Source organism: Sebastes umbrosus, chromosome 7 (genome assembly GCF_015220745.1).
Source record: "Sebastes umbrosus isolate fSebUmb1 chromosome 7, fSebUmb1.pri, whole genome shotgun sequence".
Taxonomy (NCBI): Eukaryota; Metazoa; Chordata; class Actinopteri; order Perciformes; family Sebastidae; genus Sebastes; species Sebastes umbrosus.
Genome location: NC_051275.1, coordinates 13,863,604 through 13,885,536, shown reverse-complemented (window position 1 = coordinate 13,885,536; position 21,933 = coordinate 13,863,604). Strand labels below are relative to the sequence as shown.

General features: G+C 41.9%; 1 protein-coding gene across 6 annotated transcripts in view; it reads right to left on the bottom strand.

The window, feature by feature from the left end:
- Nucleotides 1-21,933, bottom strand: part of plch1 (phospholipase C, eta 1) — a 73,676-nt gene that overhangs the window by 48,669 nt on the left and 3,074 nt on the right. For 2 of the 6 annotated variants that reach the window (XM_037775737.1, XM_037775739.1), the window contains exon 1: nt 5,020-5,485. In XM_037775737.1, the coding sequence (XP_037631665.1) occupies nt 5,020-5,191 (172 nt within the window). In that variant the 5' untranslated portion in view covers nt 5,192-5,485. Of the gene's footprint in view, nt 1-5,019; nt 5,486-13,164; nt 13,560-16,689; nt 16,813-21,933 lie in introns of those variants that run through there. The other 4 variants (XM_037775733.1, XM_037775734.1, XM_037775735.1 and 1 more) reach the window with 3 other exon arrangements.

Sequence of the window (21,933 nt, the reverse complement as noted above, 5' to 3'; positions counted from 1 at the left end):
CACGGAAGCACACACACGTATTCACAAGAATATTAAAATGCATTTTCTGAGACGACATGGGTGATTATCTTCGAAGACAAGTAAAGTCAAACCTCTCATGGATCCAAAACACATATTTAAGCATACTTAACACGCTGAGCAGAGTACTTGTTAAAAGGCTCTCTGTCCTGAGGAGGGGCTTAGCATGACACAAATTTTGTTCTCGATATTCGATGACTTCTTTGAGTCAGAGATGCTCTCTCCAGGGACAATATTAAACACACACAAGCGTAAGCACATGGCCCTGAGCTGTGTTTGTTATCTCCAAAGGTGCATGACAAATGCATCTTGAATGCACTAATGGTCACACAACCTGCCATGCTGATAACACAGCGGAGTACGTGGGAAGAGAAACAAGCAGTCATAAATAAAACAGTAAACTTGGGATCTTTCCTCAAACAGACTTCACTACTGGCTTACCAAGGCAAGTCTGGGCATCCTGAGACACCATGTGGAGAAGTTGGCCTTCAGGGCTTTAAGGGTTTATTTTAACCCAAACCACGATCTTTTCCTAAACATATTCGAGTAGGTCTGTTGCTAAAACCTAAGGAGATTTCTGTCAGAAAGCCCTGAAGGTAAACTTCTCCCATCTGCCATCCTGAGGTAGATCCGCTCATGGTCAAGGTAAACCAAAAGTTTGTTAAAGGATCCAGTTATCTGCTATTTCTTGCAGTTTTCAGTAATACATTGGTAATAGGAATAGGTCTATTCTCGTGACAAACAATCAATACCTTTATCAATACTTTTATATTAACAATGGATTAAATGATGACAAAACAATAGTAGAAACTGTCCACACAGAGCTCTGTAAGAACATCCCACATTTCCAGCGAAAGACGCCAAACAATGCCTGTAGAGCAGAACTAGAACCGAATACCCCCTCATATTGAATATACAAAAAAGAGCACTGAAGTTTTACAATCCCCTAAAAACTAGTGACCCTCAGAGATACCACCACACAGCCCTAACTTGCCAAGAGCTAAAGCCAGAGTGGAGTCCCTTCAGTCAGCTGGTCCTGAGGCTCTGTCAGGCAAGCTAACATGCCCCAGAGGACAGCTTCTAGACCACAACACCAACCAAATCAAACCAAACCAGATTATCAACAAACAAAAAGAAAATGACATCACATATTGGAAGAAAACAACAAAACAAAGAGACAATTAAAATGTTACCTGTAACTAAAGAGAGACTCAGCGTGCACAGCCCAGCTATAGAGAAAGGTCGGCATAGACACAGCTGGAGGAGAGACTCTGCTCCCGGTGTAAAAGACAAAGAGTCAGAACCACATTTCCTCACCTCATGCCCCAAACACCAGGCCCCGAGAAATGAACGCTTTCACAGTATAATAAAAAATACACCCTGAATTTGAAAGCATAGCAGATATAGAGAAACTCCCATATTTACTTGGGAAAATGCCCAAATGTGAGATGATTGCTGCACAATTCATCACCTCATTTTATGACCTGTGGAAAACTAGTGGAAGCTGAGAAACGCAACTCTGTATTCAGAGTTCATTGTTTGATTTTTCTTTCTTTTTTTCTTTTTTGTATACATCAGTCAACCTGGTTAGTAGGCCTATAATTTATCTGGTTTATTAAAACCTGACTAATATACATTATTTGATTTGTAAATAATGTAATGATTACATGTTGCTATTTTAACATGGTTGCTATATATGATTAGAATATGATTAATCATTTGATCATTCTTAATTATTCCTTGCTCTCTCCACTGATACTGATACCCACTGTGTGACTGAGGGTCTTATGTAAGAGATAAATACACACCCTAACCCTCCATCAACGCACACGTCCACAGTCTCTCACAGAGAGCGAGGGTTACTGTGTTCTGCTATTTTCTTCATTTTATGAATTGTACCTTTTTCTTTATAATCTCATTATTACTTACTATTGACACATTGTCAATATTGTCCTTGTTACATTAATGCCAATGAAGCATTTTGAATTGAATTGAACTAGCGTTGTTCCAACTCCTTAGAGATGAATAAAATAATGGGACACTGAAGATACAGAAAGACTCGCAGAAAGAGAATTAATCAGAAACCAAGAAAATAGGCCAATTTTGCATTATTTATCTCATATAGCCACTTCTGGAATTCACAGCTTCGTTAACGCTGGAATTTAATGGAGGTCACTGTCAAATGTGGGCTTACTGTAGTATTGATCATATATCTGCAGTCTCTGTTCCAGTGAACATGCATGTTCTTCTGGGATCTTCGATCTCACACCATTTCACAAAATCCACGACTCAGACATGACAAGCTTCCAGCGACACTTCTCATGCCCTATTCTCCCACAATTCCAGAGGAGTATAAATATGTAAGAGTGTTTTTCCGAGAGGCAGTCAGATATATTTCACAAGAAAATGTGAAAAAGGAATATAGACGTCTGCTTTTTTTTTCATCCAGCTCAACAGCTCTCCAGAAATAGAGGACTGACATGTGCAGGTATCAATTTATCATCTGTTTTTCTGTTTCATTGTACCGAAACACAACCGATACTACTCATTCAGCCGATTACGCTGTTATCAGGCCATTAAATAGGTGTTATCCGTCACTATAAGCACCATAGATGTGGGTCAATAGGGGCCCACTACACCCAGGAGTAGGTTTTATCATCTATTCACATAGTAGGTCACCACAGGAAAGAATAAATGAACACAACAGCAACCTCTAGCGACCGTAGTAATTATGACATGAGCAGAAGCGGAAGTTAGGCGCTGTATAGACGGCCTGAAACTCCATATCGGGGGCGATAGATGGGACAAATCACAGGGTTTTCACCCAGACAGGGGTTTACATCCCGCGTGAAACCAACAACGTGTAGTTGTCTTTGTGTTCACAAGCGTTAAGTTTCATTTTCACTTTTGAAACGTAGTTACTTTAAGTCAAAACACAATGTTTTTCCCTCAACTTCAATATGTGTTTTTGTTACCTAAACATAAAGAAGTTGTAGTTTGGTGCCTAAACCTAAAGAAGCCGTTTTGTTTGTGTTAAAAATATAGCGTTTCATTCCGTTACAATATGTTAAAACGTGTTGCTTTTAAGTTTCACTTTCACTTTTACAATGTAGCAGGCCCCTAATGACCCACATCTATGGTGCTTATTGCAACCGATAACGCCTTTTTAATGGCCTGTTTTTATTGCTTTTTGCTTCGTTCTCCAGTCGTCTATCTATCCCTCTTACTCCTTGACATTTCTGCAGGCACTCCCCAGTCACTTTACTCTCCATCAGCAATGATAAGGACCATGAAGAGTCAAACCTCAAACCTAGTTAGGCTGACGATAGCGAGAGCAAGAGACCCAAGGAGAAGGGGTAGCAGGATTAATATCCGCCCAGGAGAGGGGAGCCGCCTCGTAATCAAAGATGAGAGCTGATGTAAGTGGCTCTTCAAAAGAGCAGTGATGGCTGAATCAAAGGATCAGTGAGCGCCCTTCACATCTTCATTCCCATCTCTTGTCTCGTTTCCCCTCAAGCATTAACGTTTAAACCATCTGAGCATGAGGATTTCAATTCACAGTTTAGTTCAAACTTGTTATTCCAGTTTCTTGTTGGACATCTAAAAAAAAAGGAAGTGAATGTCTTCTTAACCCCACCTGACATTTATATTCTCTTCTTGCAACCTCACAGAAAACGAACTCCACCCAAGTATTAAAAAATCTGATTTTCAGCTAGGTAGGAGAAAAAAAAAAACATGTAAAGAATCTTTTTTTCTACGTCCGACCTCTACTTTCTGGCTCCCATTTCTTTTGAGCGACACAGGGTTTGTGCGTGTGCATTCACTGTTTGTCTTCGTGTGCGTGCATGTGCTAAAACTCATCATCTCTGTCGGCGCAGAGAGAGCAGATCAAAGCTTTGTCTTGCCACAGAGGCCCACGCAATTCAAACATATTTTAATGGGGTAGGTGATGGAGACGCCTCTGTGATGAACCTGGGAACAAAGCCTGTCCTCACTTAGATACATACAATGACGGTCAGGCCGGGGACGGTTGACAACAGCGTCCACAGCGGTTTCCATTCGTCATTTTCAATCTAAACTGTCATTTTTAATCTCAACATGATGAGGGATTCCTCTTGGGCACGCCTGTAGCTGCATTTCTATGAGTTTATAATCAGTTAGGGTATAATATTTCAATTCTCGAACGGCTCTGCGTGAGATCTCTGTTAAGATTCGCTCAGAGGGTGATGACTCCAATGGACCAACATCCAAAGATTTGTCATAAATTATTCACAACTACATAAATTCATATTCAGCAGCATCTGCCTGATCCTTCATGCACTATTCATGTGACATAAGGCGCCACCACCCGGACTATCCAAAACCAGTTGATGAAACACAAGCACGGCATTCAAACCAAAATAAAACAGTCCGAACGGAAGAACGGCGTCGTAATTCTTCACTCACTGCTCTGTTAGCTCTCATGACCTGGAGGTTTGTTTGTTTTGTGCGCTCAAGTTTAATCAAGATGTGATTCAGTTTTTGGTTGACTGACTGACCACGGGACAAAAACGAATGACATTTACACATAATTATTGCTATGACGAGTGATAAAACGCACAGAAATCAACACACAAACAAGGCAAATCTTCTCTTGCATGTAATGAGCAACATCTCATTAAGGCAAGGTTCAAAGTTATGGTAGCAGAAAGTGTGCGGTTTGATCGTCCTGGGGGATATTCTGATACATAAACATGAGCTCCTGCTCTTTTCCTGCATGCGCTATAAATAGCACCAGCAGGCAATATGTTCAATATGCAACCTGTTTGTCCACACACACACACATATTTAGTCTGTAAGATGACAACCTGCACAGTAAGAAGAACACATTGTCAAGATGGTTTTACATAATTTAAGTGTTGAGAGGTGGAAAATGTAATGGTTGTTACTTTTAATGGGTTTCCTTCTGTAAGGCACACTGAGCTACAGTGTCTAGACTCACACACATACACACACACTTACCAATTTGTGTAAGCCTGCATTTCTGTGGTACAGCCAGGGTGCCACCAATATGGAAGACGTTACGCGCCAGGAGAGTCGCCACAGTAATCACAGCTGATTTCTCAGCAGGACCATGAATAAAGGTGGATCGTACTTTGTGAGCAGATGATTCAGTGGCACCAATTTCCTCCATTTTCTCTGCAGAAAATAAGAAGCCAGTATAGGGAGTCTTCCTTTGCTTGGTCCGAGTGTGCAACACACTCCACCTGTAGCTTAAAAACTCTTTTTGTTTTCCTCACATCAGACTTGACGGTCGCTCCAGACTGGCTTCAAACAGAAAGCTGCCGCGCTCCAAAACAACAAGCGAGCACAGCCAAAACTCCAGTTGTTCATCCTCCTCTGTACCGTCCTGTGATCTGTGGCAGCACCTTCAACTGACAGCCTTCTCTCTGAAAACACACACACACGTTTCCACCTTTCTCCTGGTCATCTGTTCTCCACTCCCACTTCCTGCTCTCCCCATCCGCCTCCCTCTGATGTTTGCAAGTCTCTCAGAAGACGTGCTGCTGTGTCAGTGTGCTGCCAACATGCTATCCTGGTACCCAGACAAAGAGAGATTCGGCATTTAACAGCTCCTGTATTGTTGTGTGGAGTGATTATGAAGAGCGGAGAGTGCAGCAGATGTTTGCCTCTGCATATCAGCTGGGTTCATTGGGGTCAACCACTGGGATATGGGGATAAGGACGATGACATAACATTCATGATAATGCACTACTAAAAGTAAGGTTTAATATGTTGACGTGGGATGTGTGCACGCTACGGTCACCGACAGCACATCTGTCCATCTTGTACTAAATGCTCTTTTATTTCACACAGGTTTTTCCCTCCTGAGGGGGAAGCCCTCTTTGCTTGCACGTTTCACTATGTGTCTACTGACATTTTCATGAACTGGATCACCAAATCAGGGAGAGCCCATTCTTTAGGAGCAACACAATACCATAAAAACAGAGAGTATGAATTGACGTTGATGGAAAACCCTCGGAGCTCTGTTTTCTTGAAATAGGACACAAATGCAAGCAAAATTTCCAGGTGCAAACATATAACCAGCAAATTTAGCAATTTTGGCGCCAGAGGGTGCCTTGTATGTCGGTATCACACACCGAGGGGCGTAACAAAACGTCGGTATTTGAGGCCCTGGGAATGAGAACGAGCTGGTTGGACGCAACATGGAAGAAATGGATATATAACCAGTGGGGACGATATTTTTCAGATTAGTTAAGCTGGCAGCTTGATTTCTAATATCACTGCAGCAGTGTAAATCAAAGATAATCAACCCAAAATGACACCTCAAGTAATGTCATACAACACATTGTCACTCCCAACTCGTGAAATACTGCCACTTGGTTAGTGGCCCTACTCTTCAATCTATGACGCTCTAGGTACCCCTCTAGTGTCAGTTTTAGACGGGTTAAGGACAGCATGTTTCCGTTTGTCTGATCATATGAAAGATAGATATAATCATTTCCAAGATTCACAACATGTTTTTATCCAACTAAATATTCTGCTTCGATCCATATTTGTTGCTGTTTAGCCTTTCAAAAACAACATTTTCACTGCAGTCACTGCTTTCCCACTCACTGCACACAAAGGACACACCTGTATTAACGGAGCGGTCTAGCAGCAATTCAACCTTATATTCATTCAAGAAGATTGATTTAATAAAAAAAAAAGACTGGAATGTTTAATACGATTAATAATATTATTGAAGTTGAGAATTTTGTATGATGTCGTCATAAAATATGACAACATACATTCAAAGCTTAATCCAAAAACCTCAACAGAAGCTTTGAATGTAAAAAAAGACATTCGGTAGCCTGCAGCCCTAATTAAAATACAACGAGGCTTGTTTCCTTTTCGGAGCGATTTTAGTGGAGCAGCTTTGAGCTTGGGAGCGGAGGGAACGAACATCTCCGTGAGCTATTCAGTGGGTCACACACACAGCTCCCATTCACATGATGGGTATTGAATGATTGGTATCGGTATCACATTAAGGGTACTGGTATTGGTACTGGCATCGTAACTTTTTAAACGATACCCAGCCATAGTAAATATAGTCCTGAATTTGGGGGTTAGGTAATCCAGTCTCTACCCTGTTTCACTGTTCCTCTCAGGATATTCAACAGCTTATGAAATTAAATTAGTCAGGCGCACAGCTTCAGCTTGATGACTTCGGGACAAATGCGAGGGGAAATCAGGCTGCACCATGGAGGGACAAAAGCCGGTAGCACATTTGTGACAGTACTGAGCTCAAGCCTTGGCAAAATCTAAACTCCATCACCTGCTCCACCAGTGTGATGGCCAGCAAAGTGACTACTGGCAGTGGTCATATTCATTCAAGCATGGCAATCATACATAATGAACAAATAATGAAGTGACATGTACTCATTTTGTCTGCTTGCTTGTTTCTGTTCAGGGTCGCGGAGCCCTGGAGCCTTTGGCAGCATGCATTATAGGTGGAGGGCCAGCCTGAATCAGTTGTCAGTCAGGGCTAACACAGATAGACAGACACTCATACCAGTGGGACAGCTGGAGTCTCTAATCCACCTGATGTGTGTCATTGGAAGGAAATACAGAGGAAACCTGCATGAATGCAGAGATAACATGCAGACTGCACACAGAGCGGAGGGGAGCTAAACACTAAGCCACAGTGTCCTTCATTGGCTGATTTATTGTTTAATGAAAAAAAAAAGTAAAACAGAGAGAGTGCACATCCAAATAATGGAAATACCCCACTCATTTCAAAACAGCAAGAAGAGCACAAATACAGAAATATTTCAGTATGGTTTTAACTTTGGCACATAGCAGTGCTCAAGAAGAATCCGGTCGCTTATAGGAAGAAGCTGATAAAGAAAATTAGCTCCTCAAACCTAATAATTGCCTTCCATTGTGATCCATTTTGAGCATTTTCTGATCTGGCACCCCTATTAGCAGGACATTGGTTGTCAGTGCCTTCCAAACTGCTATAAATTACCATAACAGAAATGGTTCATACAGCACCTCTCTTCATGTTTGGTTACGTTTAGGCAACTAAAACTATTTACTTGAGGCTCGGGAAAAATCACAGTCATGGTTAAAAGAAACTTTGACATTGGGTGGAATACGAGATCTGTACATCTAACCACCCAACATCCCTCTTAAGAATACTTACTCAATTTCTTTTATTCTTATTTTATTCTAACGTTTTTTAATTATGCTATTGTTATTTTTACTGCTTATTTGCACCAACGAACCAAAACAAATTCCTAGTGTATACCTGATACACCTGGCAATAAACAAGATTCTGATTCTGATTAAATGACATCAAGTGACTTCTGACTTTTCTCTTGAGAGACAACAGTCATCATTCACACAACCACAAGGAAGGGAAATGTAATCAGGGGCAACCCTGTGGTTTGGAGGTTAACCCCCTGGGGTCGAAGCTGTCGTATACAACAGAAAATTACTCTAATTACTATTTGTAGAATATCTCCGGAACGCTGTGGTGTAGAGACTTACTTTAACTTGGTCTTCGTCACCACCAGACCAGGCGGGCCAAAAATAGCAAAAAAGGGCTTAGACCCCAGAGGGTTACGATGCTGACCATGAACCACAACATCCCTGTTTGCATCCGCCCTGGGACTTTTGTTGCATCTCTCTCTCTCTCTCTCTCTCTCTCTCTCTCTCTCTCCCCATCTCTCTCATTTCCTGTCATCTCTCTACTGTCACTAATCTAATAAAGAGTAATTAGTAAAAATAGGGTAATTTCAAAGAAGATTCCAACAAATGTAATCATGAGCGTTTGACCAAATGACCTCTGCTGTTATTTTAAGGGATGGCAATAAAAAAGTAGGCTTAAGACTCTCCTCTTTGATAACGCTTAAAGTGCTAGTCAAAAGCTTTGCCCAGGCTGCCTCGGATTAGCCCCTAGTTGTGCTGCTATAGGTCTGGACTTCCTGTGATACACTGAGCTCCTCTCTCCTTCTCTCGCTCTCCATCTGTATGCATTCATGTCCCATTAATGCATGTTACTGCTTGTTATGCTTTCCCGTCTCGCAGGTATCCATGGATCGGGGTTACACCTGGATCGTGGTTGCGCCTGCTGCCACGGCCCTGCTTGACATCCACTGCAACTATCATTATTATCAGCCATATTTCTATTATTATTACTGCCACTATTACTTATCAGTTAATACTATTATCACTATATGTGGCCGTCCACCGAGAGCCTGGTTCTGCATAAGATTTCAACCGGTTAAAGGGGAGTTTCCTCTGACTTTTCCACTAACACCACCATGACGTTGGCTTTTTAGTTTTTTATTGAAATATCTCGACAAATATTGAATGGATTGCTCTGAAATTAGCTAATTAGCAAATGTTTGCATGGTGACATGTTAAAGCCACACGGTGAACATGGTAAACGTTATAGGCTATACCTGCTAAACATCAACATTCTAGCATTATCATTGTAAGCATGCTTATGTGAGCTGAGTTGTTTTTGTCCCCTAATTTTCACGTTTTAGGTTTTCCTTCTAATTCCTGCTTACTATATCATGAATAACATGAAATTCTCAGAGATAAACAGATGCTACTGACTAGCAGTAACAGTTAATTCATGGTGATGAACATAGCAGCTTATCTTGTCAGTGTTTCCTCACTACTTCAACGCTTCACTGCTTCAGCAGCCTTGTGAGTCTTAACTATTCACACCTGGGGGGGGGCAAATTCAAATGTAAATACCTTTTAAAGCCAACTAATTACACAAAACCTGCAAAGAAGAAGTCAAAAATATTTCGGTGTACCCTCTTATTAGCAACATAAAAGGTTAGGAAACACAGGGAAATGGCGAGCGAAAAGAGGGGAAAACACACACTCTTATCTCACAGTCGCTCACTTCGCCTAATTAAGAGCACCCAAGGCAGCGCTCAAACCGCCACTGCTACAAATGGGTTCCCATGGTCCCCCTGGGGTGCAGAGTGTAGAGCGACACCGGAATGAAAATAAACACATGACAACTGCAGCATGATAATGCATTCACCAAAGATGCTACAGGGGGCTCCCCGAGTGGAGGAGTTCAGCACCGACATCAAAGGAGGGAACTGAAGCCTGTGTGTGCGTGTGTGTGTGTGTGTGTGTGTATAGTGGGGGGTTGTGTTCAAGCTTCTTCCATCTTCCTCCCTTAGCCAGGCTGGATGGCTGTGAGTTGATTGAGATACAGTATCTTTGGCAGCAGAGCCAGGCTGCCATGCAAACTGTCTGCTCTCAACTGCTTCAAATGTTGGAGAGAAAGCTGCGCTGTAGCTGCTTTCCTGGTGCTTCATTTCGGGACACACGAGAAGCCCAAAAGTGTTGGCTGTACGTAACTAAGTGGACCGTGCTTTTGGGTAGCTTATTAACTGCTGGGGGGATGGAACCAAATTAAATAAAAAGCCAGTGGTTATGGACAATTTGCTTCTATTATATTATATTTCTCTCCTAGACATAGGTACGCTATATAGAGCTGCAGTTCCACACAGAACCTCCCAGTAGGTTTTGACACTCATGTCAATGCTTGATGCAAGAGCAAGTGTGACGCGCCAGCAGCTAAGTCAACATGCAGGCAAGATAAAGTAACTCGTTATCAGTGAAACTCTATGTAAATGCAAATTATGGTGCTTCAGCGTTAAGTGGAAAATACAAAGATGGCTGTCAGTGGCTCCCTGGATATCAGAGATGTGAAGCTAGTTGATGAACAATTAAAATGTGACACATGTTAACTGGGACTGTCAATAGATTTGAATATTTAATCGCGATTAATTGCACATTTTTTATCTGTTCAAAATGTACCTTAAAGGTCAAGTATTTAATACTCTTATCAACATGGGAGTGGGCAGATATGCTTGCTTTATGCAAATGTATGTATATATTTATTATTGGAAATCAATTAACAACACAAAACAATGACAAATATTGTCCAGAAACCCTCACAGGTACTGCATTTAGCATTAAATATATGCTCAAATCATAACATGGCAAACTGAAGCCCAACAGGCAACAACAGCTGTCAGTGTGTCAGTGTGCTGACTTGACTATGACTTGCCCAAACTGCATGTGATTATCATAAAGTGGGCATGTCTGTAAAGGGGAGACTTGCTGGAACACATAGAACCCATTTTCATTCACATATCTTGAGGTCAGAGGCCCCCTTTGAAGATGGCCATGCCAGTTTTTCCTCGCCTAAATTTTGCGAAAGTTTGGAGCGTTATTTAGCCTCCTTTGCGACAAGCTGTAGTAAAACATGGTTGGTACCAATGGATTCCTTAGGTTTTCTAGTTCTAGTTCTTCACTCTAACTTTAAAATTGCATGTTGCGTTAATGCGTTAAAGAAATTTGTGGCATTAAAACAAATTTGCATTAACGCATTATTATCACATTAACTTTGACAGCCCTAGTATTAACAGGTGAAAAGGGGGAATGTGAGGAGAGGTATAGGGTTGGGTATTGTTTGAACTTTGTTTGAACTTTTTTAGTTTTCAATACTATGTGCTACGGACACATTTCACTCGGTACCAAAAAAGTATCGAGGTTCAATACCCTGCCCTAAGGAGAGGAGAAGAGAGGAAAGATGGGAGAGGAGAGGAGAGGCATTTCTTGCAATTTTCTGGTACTACCTCATTTTGACTTACTTTGAGAAATGCACCTCAATTTGACATGAGATTTTGAATTAAATCAGGAACTATTTGACATTCAGTGCCTGAGTTTTAGTACATATGTCAGTCTGTACCAATAATGTATTTAGAAGAAGAGGGGAAAGGAAAGGAGATTGAAAATAACAAGAAATTGCATAAAAACAAGAGGAGAAGAGCTGAAAGGATGTGAGTGTGTTTCTCCCCTGGTGTCTGTTAGCTGTTTCTCTGCCCTGGAGCGACAGAAAGGAAGAGGCAGAGACAAAAAGGAGGGAGCATGCTGAGATGCATCATCATCAGTACAGGAGAGACACATGAGGAAAAACACATTTTGTACGGAAAAGCCATTTCCTCCATGTGGAGGAGATTAGCAGCCATGCATGCGGCTCCAACACCTTCCTCCCTCCATCATTTTCTCTCCTTTCCTCCCTCAGCAAGGGCTCGTCGTGGTGCCACGCCACTCTTCTTAGCACAAGTGTTGCCAAAATGAATGAAGAGGCAACCCCTCTTGGCCGTTGAAGAAAGCAGGGGCCTCCCTCTCACACCCCAACGCTCACACAGATAAAGAAAAACAGGCGCTGCAGGGGTGAAGACTGACAGCTTGACACATCCTGCTTTCTAAGTGCCAGGGATGTGCCACATTTTTGACAGCGTACAGGAGAGAGCAAAAGGGGTCGCTCTAATAGCCCGGGGGACAGTTGGGACTTCAATTTTGCCATCAAACCTCGACCCACAGCTCTGTCATGGTGTGACATGGTGTGGTGCTCAACATGCCTTGCCTGGGTTTCAAAGGGTTCCTATTTCTGCTGATGCCAATGACAAAACAATCCAGCTCTGTGGTATGTGGTAATGCTATGTATCTTCTCACCATGTGCTGCAGTGACAGAACCCATAAACATCTCAGGGATTTAACAGTGTGGAGGATGCAGGATTATAAAGGATGTGGCACATCCCCACCTATGTGCTGCTGTATAGTCTGAGGGCAGAGCAAGTCTTGTCAAATCAACAAATTAAGAGGCTTTTCTGCCCCCTAGTGACAAGAATAATGGGGCATTTTCAGCACCAGGGACAGTTTCCTGCTGCTCTCCATCAAGAGCTTCCATATAAGCAGAGGAAATCTGACATCAGTTTATGAATTCACACAATAATGAAATCGACTGAGTGATGTCGTGTAATTAATTCTGACGTTTATGCACCCATAATGTCGATAAACATTAATTATGGCACAATTAATCCTTCATGCAAATTGACAAGCCTCAATTAAGGCTCCTTTCTCAAAGTGCTTGTAACAGCGTGGGTGATGCAATTTCTCCACAAAAACAAGCGCAATGGAGAAATTACGCATGGGGGCTTCAGCTTGCTTGCAATGTATCAGCCATCCAAAGGAATGCATGCAACCACACAGAGAGAGTATTCCTCTCCTTTGAAAGATGAAATAACCAAAAGCTTGAAAATGATCACTTACCCTTCTCCAAACTGAGATTTCTGCAAACTTCAAGTTCTGCCATTTAGGACTGGAGTTGCTGGTCTCACCAGGTCCATGCTCCATGCGTTTTGGAAATCATTTTTTTTTTTTATTATTTCCTAATTGTAGCGGTTCGAAAAGCCATCAAAACATGCCTGACTGGTCCATTTCCCCATGTTAATTGGACGCTCAAGCGAAACGCGCCATGATGATAAGGTGTCACTTTTTATGTCCAAAAAAACAAAACCCAGACACAAACTGCTCCTTGGCATCTATCTGCCCCTGTAGCTACGATCTGCAGAGTGGATTCACCAAACCAGCCAACCTCTCACTTCCACAGCCGCTGCGCGCACATCCTCTCCTCTCACCATGCAGGCACAACACAGGCACAAAAAATGATAAGCCGATTTTTTCACACGCTCGTTGGACCGACGGAGAGTGGTTGTTAATGATAGCGCACAGACAGAGACAGAGACAGTGGCTTAACCTCCAGAGTTGGACATTTCACCAGTCTGGTTCAGTTTGTTTGGAGACAGTTTTTGAATTCCCCACCACACTGAACTCGTGCCACCTCCGTTTGTTTGTTGAAAAAGGGTGAAAAACAGTCACCATTGCGCATAGATGCCAGCGCTATGACCCACTTTACGCTCTCTGTGTGTGTCTCTGGTTTTACTGCTTCATGAATTTTCAGGGATGCTCTGCAGTGCGCATACTGGGCACGCGTTTCCCAGGAGGGACAAACTGGGACTGAGAGCACGCAAGTTCTGTGCAAACATGCATTAAAGGGACTATTTGTAACTTTCAGATTGCTTGTTAACAGCGACACCTGTGGCCGTTAAGTCAACGAAAGTAAGTGTCGGGCTCGCGCTTGCTGGCTCTACATAGACATGAACGAGCATCGCTCAACACAATGAGGTGACACACATCAGCCAAAAGCACAATATCACTCTATATTTCACCTTCTTGGCAGTAATGTTAGCTGACCAGACGAAGGTCTCTCCATGAATCACTGCTGATCCTAGTGTTGGCTTTTTATGCTTCAGCCCCGCTGCTTCAGCCTCCTGGGCTGAAGCAGCGGGGCTGAAGCAGGAAGAGACACGTTATCGTCTCCGACCGGGTGCCGGTGTCTCCCTTCGGATGCACCCGCAGGAAGACACTGGCACCCGGTCGGAGACGATAACGTGTCTCGCTGTGGAGCCCCATCACTTCACAAGACACGGGAAACCTCTGTTGGTCTGGAGGAGCTGCAGCATTTATTTCTGCACAAACGTCCACTGTACGTTCTCTAGATATTCTCAGAGCTAAACTAACTCTTCTGCAGTGTGGAGTGTGCGTGCATGAACGTGAGGTGGAGCGAGAACGCGCGTGTTGTGTGAGTGAAGGCAAACGGAGGAGTGGTCCACATGCATATCCAGCGTATCCACACGCGTATCCACACGCAACCGCGCATATGCGAGCGTGAGTGGGACACCGACCCGGTAGATTTATACGTGTAAAAAGTTACAGGCAGTCCCTTTAATAGGTTTAGCTTTTAAACTATGTTTGCAGTGTGTGTGTGTGTGTGTGTGTGTGTGTCCAGCCTCAGGTGTAGCCTGGTTGAGTCAATTCTCTAATGACAGTTTGGTCAATCTGGCTCTCCCAGATTAGTCTTGCTCATTGGTCCACATTAAAGCCATTTAATTTAGGATTTCAGGAGACAATTATGGAGTGACTGAGCACACACACACACACACACACAGCACTACACGCACACACAGAGCAACACACACGTGCATGCACACACAGTTGTGTTCAAAAACTGAGAGCAAGGGGTTACCAAATCGATTAGTGCTGTCTGGAGGAACAAAAAGACACGTCTGACCACCAGCATCAACCTCAGTTCAATGCTGCATGTGTGTGTCTGTGTACGCTGTGTCTTAGCAAGTGGGTTACGTGAGGCTTTCCAGTGATTGCTCACTTTGATTTAAGTTGTAGGTCACTTTTCATCCACACCTGCCTGATCACAGACAGACCCCACACACACACACCCCTCAAACCCCTCTTCTCACACTGATTTATGTACCATGGCCAAACAAAAACCATCAGCCACTCTCTCATGCACAACAAGACTGGAAACAACTGGGAGGAAGGGAAAGAGAGGCAGAGTGAAGCAAAGTCATGTGGAAAATAAACAGGAAAGGAAGAGAGAGGCATTATGTTTTTCAAAATGGTTCTGACTGACAAGAAAGGACAAACTGTCAGGGACACAAGAGGACAAACACAGACAGACAGGATCTGAAGTGTGAAGATGCAACAGACAATTTATTGTTCCCAGACTATTTGTTCTGTTTCTCCTCCCTTCATCCCTTTGAAAAAAACTTAATGGCAGCCTGAACATAATAACTGTAGGCGACTAGATTAGTATCAGAATATGTTATCTTGTCAGAAATGGATTGGAGGGGGTGGAAGCGGGGTGCAAGCTTACTTTTATGGGACTTTATGAAAATGTATTCAGATTCCATGCTCAGTAGGCTATTCATTTTCATTTTAACAACATTCACTATACCACAGATTCTGGAAGAACATTCAAGTTTGGCTTGGAGAAATTTGCAAAGGGAGAAAAACTGTGAAATTCCCATAAGTGCCCTTATTTCTAAGCATGACCGAAGAGGAAAAAGACACTCGTGTTTACTCTCTGCATCAATCAGGTCAATCCATCATCCACAGTACTGTAGCAGTCAAGCCTGATTTCTACTACGGTCGGCTGACGAGCAGACACTCGTACAGTGTGTAGCACACAGTCTACAGGGGTGGGATGCGGACGCTGACTGTAGTAAGTCAAGGTGAGGCTTTAAGTGGTCTGTCTGCTGTAGGTGTGACCGCCACAGAGGCAGACTGAGATCATTTGTTATTGATTCGTCTGGAGGATCTGTCAGTGCGCAGCCTGACCGAAACTCATACATCATGATCAAATTGATGTCTGCATTAATTTCAGCTTTAAGGAGAATGAAAAATGCACTATTTGATGTGGTTCAGAATATACATACTGGCACAAACAGGAATGCACATGTGTGTCAGGGTACTTAAGTTGATGCATGCAGATATTTAGCAGAAGAACATCTGTTGTGAATGTTGGTTTCTCTTCGTTCTACAATGATACACTGTATGAGTACTAACATGTATGAGTCACCCATTAAGAGAAACACATGGCACTACAAACCAGATGCAGTACTACTAGTACACATGTTTTGTATTTACACAAACATTGTAAATGTACGCCTACAATGACAATAGTATCTTGGTCTTGAGCATCCTGTCTGAATGAAGTCATGTGGGCAGTTTTTCATTCATGTCACACAACGACTCGGGTTGAGGATTTGTGTACCAGTGAGGAGGCTTTAATGATGTCACAAGACTGAATCTTGGCTGTGCTGTCTGCATGATAAAAGCCTGAGGAGTGTTTGAGGCACAATAGTGGAGACGAGTCTCCCTCTACTGTTCATTCCCATGACATACAGTTATCAGAGAGTAAGTAGACTACTGTACCATGAAAGGTGCTGTTGTCTGTCAGGAAGTGCCGGCGGTACTGTGGCTCTCCTTTCTTGCTCACCACCCAGGCGCTCATAGTGAAGAGGAGGAGGGACGCAGGAGGATGAACAATTGGATGACCTATGAAGGAGAAGAGAGTTTAACTGTGTTGTCCAAACATTTTGCAGGAATTGAATCAATCAATCAATAAAAAACAAATGCATCTTGTGCCTTGTGCTGCGAGCCAACTCACAAATCTCAAGACAAACAGTACAAGATGCAGTTTACAGATACAGAATGTTAAAGGAGAAGGAAAACAAATTGCTTCCTTTCTGGACAGGGACATAGAGTTACTGTGAGGGGGAAAGGCAAAAAGTTGGAGATTTTGGAGGGTTAGTATTCCAAATTAATTTTGCAAAAATTGTGGATTCTCCGGTAGCATTTACTAAAACCTGGATGTTAAATGCATTGCTCTACCTGATAATCTCTTCAGTATTAACTTTAATTACATCAGGATGTGAAAACATGGTGTTAAGATGTGGAGAGTTAGGAGAGAGTTTAAAATGTAAGGACTGATCAACCATAACAGACAACTTTTTTTTTTTTTTTAAATGATGCAACTTGAAGGAGTTACATAACCAAAAGCATAAAATGAATTACACCCAAAACCTTCCCTCTACTGCAGTTAAACTTCATCTTGTGACTCCACAGTTTGTGAGATTATACTGAGGCAGAAATTATTCATCTTCATTTATTTGCATTTTGTTGGCCTGCAATACAAGACAAATCGTTGTGTGTTTGTGGGGTTTTGCTTAGTCCATGTCTTGCTCTTATTTTGAAATGTGTTCTTCTTGTGGTAGTGGCAGCATCACCAAAAAGTGTTATTTTTATCATGATCAAAATCAGCATGTAATTGGATGAAATGCATGACAGTGACAGTTCCAAAGTGCTGGGCTCTTTGTTACATCTCTACCATGAAGACATTATCTGATCCTCCTCTCCATGTGTTCTCATTTATCTTCCTTCTGTTTCTCCTCGGATTCCCAATTTTCCACTACTTCCTCCTGATCACTTTTCATTCCTGCCTCTCCTACTGCCAGTTTCACTGCTTAGTGTTTCCCCACCTGTTGCTCATCTTTCTTTCTGTGATTTACTGCATCCCACTACAAACACACTCACACACACACACACAGGAGATCTGGAAAAACTCGGAGCCTCTGAGACAGTTATTGGCGTCTGGTGCCGGCTGACCCGAGGAGAGGTGACTGTCTGGTGGAACACGTAGAGCTCACAGGTTAAGTATCTTTGAGGTGAAAGTACTTTCCTGTGACCCTGCCACCACCTCACTTTAAAACGCGGAAGCCTGTAATGCCTGTGGTGTTTATGACAGGACCATGTGGACAAAGACCCACTCACTCTGTTAATGTGACACCTATGGCATGGTGAAATAGTGTGTGCAGAACACAGCCAACATGGATAACTGTAACATTATAAAACAAATGTTTTACAATGCAAAGAATCTTTCTTACTAAACATCTAGATTATAAGCAATGTTTAAAGAGGACCTATTAGGCTTATTTTTAGGTGCACACTTGTATTTTGGATTTCTACTAGAACATGTTTACATGCTTTAATGTTCAAAAAACGCTCTTTTTTCTCATACCGGCTATGCTGCAGCATCTCTTTTCTGAAATGCTCCGTTTGAGCTCCGCCCCATCCCCTTCCTGAAAAGCCCAGTCTGCTCTGATTGGTCAGCTGGCCCACTCTGTTGTGATTGGTTAACCAAACCAAACTCTTTGGACTCCGCTCCAGCTCCACTCGAACTAACTTTGTTTGAGGGTGTGCCAAACTAGCCGTTATGCAAATGTGGTACTTGGTGACATCACCACGTTACGGAAGAAAAGGCGGGGACTTCAAGCGAGGCGTTCAGGTGGTTCAGGAGCAGTGTTTCTGTGGGGGAGAGGAACTCCCTTCGGCGTGGACTATCTAACACACTAAAGGAAAAAGAAGAAAGCACAAAAGCATAATAGGTCCTTTTTAATATCTGTTCCTTTGAATAATACAATAATAGCTTTCATTCACTTTTACAACAAGACATGGAGAAAAGCATAATGCTGAAAAAGAAAAAATAAACAAAGAAAAGTAGAAAAGACCTCTAAGAAGGTCTCTTAGAGGAGATATATCTGCTCATGTTATAATCAGTGCTCTCTGGTGGTGCTTTTGAAGAGAACAAATACCATAATATCATAATTTCTTCTTAACTATAAAACATTTGCAGTGTGTGGCCTAAGGTTGGAAAAACGTTTGTGTTGCCTTCATGTTCTAATCACAGAAAGTCATCTGAGGCTTTCCTTCATAGTTATTAAACTCTGCCTCACCTTGTGCTTGCAACGCCTCTTAGCTGCTCTGAACTCACCGTAGAGCACGGCCCCTTGTGTCTTACTGCTTAATTACAGAATAATGTTTCTAAATTACTGTTTGTTTTCATAACAGAGTCCAAATTAGAAATAGGAGCCGGGCAGAGGTGGATGACTGGAGACACTGTTTGATCAGCCTTAATGGCATGTCAGGTCCTGATGCAGCTAGATTATATGAATCCATCATAAACGCTTAAATCACACGGCAAGACGAAGTTACCAGAACGTGCAAGTTGGTAAGCTTTATAAATACTGCACAAAGTTGCACAGCAAATGGCATCAGAAATCATACAGTGTCTATAATGGTGAGGCATCTACACTTAACATCTCATTCCATATTGCATTGGTCATTAGTATTTTTATGATACTGTCGCAAACATAAGAAGTGAAAATTGGAAACAATTGAACTAAACTACTACATATTTGCATACTGGGTTCGTATTCACCAGCAAAAGCCAAGTATGAGTATCCGAATATTATCAAATTAAAGGGATAGTTTGACATTTTGGGAAATGCGCTCATTTGCGCTCTTGCCAAGAGTTAGCTGAAAATATTGGTACCACTCACATATCTGTCCATTAAATATTAAGCTACATACCCAGCGGCTCGTTAACTTAGCTTAGCATAGTGGAAACCGCACAAAAAGTTCACTATTTAACACGTTAATTCTGTTTTGTTTAATTGGTACAAAAACTGAAGTGTAAAAATGGCTCAATGTGGTTTTACAGACTGTAAAGTGCCAGACAATTTCTTGACCGGGAGCAGTGACTGCTTGAAGTCTTTTCATCATTATGATGTTGCCAGGCAACCAGGAGATAGCTTTTTTTGTTCGAATTAAACAAACAAGATATACGCTGAGCTGATATGAACGTTAGAGGTGCTGGTATGGATTTAGTTACCTATGCACAGAGCCAGGCTAGCTGTTTGCTAGCGAATAAGCATATTTGCCAAAATGTCAAACTATTCCTTTAACAATAACAACAGGTTAATAAAAAACAGACATATGGTTGCAAAACCGGTGAAAACCACGTGAGTGTCGGTGCATCTTTAAGGTGAGTGTGTAAAATGACTCTCCTCTCCTGACTGTGTGTAACACTAGTAGCCTTCTCATCTATAAGAGGGCCCAAACCTCAGAGGATACAGTCTCTTTCCAGTCTATCAGGCTACTGGGAGAGAAAGCAGCTTAAAAATAAATGTTTCACTGCCAGACTGCCGGATGAGCCACTCTATCTCAGGCCCTGACAGGAAGTAGGTCGAGGATGGCCCCAAGTTAAAAGTTTTGTTGTCGTAGATATCTAAATCAAACAGATGTAATACAATCTGAAACATGTGGATACAGCATTTTAGTACTTCTGCTTTTCCTGTCTGTCCAACATGTAAAACACACATTTTATCTGACAGGATAACAATCCGTTTCTGTTTTATACAGGCTGTGGAAGTCCATGCAGTGCTGAGAAAGAGATAGAGAGATAGAGATACAGACGATTTTGGTTCTTATCTAGCCATTGAATAACCATTGAGGGTATAAATTGCACCCTTTGGCTACTGTTTTTTATTGCATATATAACTTTTGAGAGCAGGCATTTGGCGCTGCAATCAAAATATTTTATTAGAGGCAAAAATAGTAAAAAAATAAAAAATAACATGAATGTAGAAGCAGAAGCAGTTTGTGTTTCTTGACAAGACATCTGCTAAAATTATCTAAAATTTTAATTAATGATATTAATTAAATATATTGCCCAGCCCTACATGGATGAGCTGTCCAGTATAAAATAGCACAAAAGTACCATTTTCAGTGATAGCTCAACAAATCCAAGTAATCTAAAGGGTTATCTTTGATATAACCTTTGTCATAACCTTGACTATCTGCTAAAGGGTTGGCTTGTTTGTTGGCAATTTGTCTGTCTGCCTGCTCATTTTCTTTGCCTCGTTGGACTTCACTGTAGCGATGTCTCCTTGTTCCCAGATCTCAGTATTTGACTTGGTCAGTACAACGTTACCATAACTGATCAAAATTGTGGACCAAGCTATGAACATAAGACCCAAGTTGTTATAAACCATAATTATTTTTTAAGGGTTGTTTAGTATTCATCGCACATCAATCACAATCGCCCCTCATACATGCATGTATGTAACAATGGCCCTCTCATGGCACACAGACGCATCTGTCACCCCATATTGACATATGCCAAAGAGCACTCTATTTAGACATGAATAATGAGATACACAATGGTTGTTCTTTTTTATGTGACCAGCTGCCATAAATGCTGAGTGATGTGATTCAAATTTAACTTTAAATTTGCAACTGTCTCGGTAGTTATGGCGTTCTGTGAAGTACTGGCTTATATCCAACACAGTTATGTTGCGTCCTATATATCTCCCTACACTAAGTCAACTGGGATGGATGAGGATCTTAATGGCAGCCAGCTTGTAAGCCACCTCGCTGTTCTACAAAGTCAATGAGTAGCTTGTAATGGCTTGTCAAGCCGTTATCAGAACAGAGTAAACAGTGTTGGTGTGCTGATGGCTAAACAGATCTAAACAACCTGAGTGCTCCCTAACTCATTGATATATAAAAGTATATAAGGTGTATCGGGGACTAGAGGTAAAAAAAAAAAAAAAAAAAAAACATTTTAATGTTCATTAATTAATGTGAGAATATTGTCATTTTGAAAAACTCTGATACAAACTTGTATAAAATAAAGTTTCTGTTTCATATGTTAAGGGTGGTCAGACATTGCCTTTCTCATAGACTAACTCAGACTCAAAGGGGGCATGTTAAATATCTCTAGTATGTGGGGCATCACTTCAGTTTGTATTCCTGCCAACAGTTAATCAAACATCA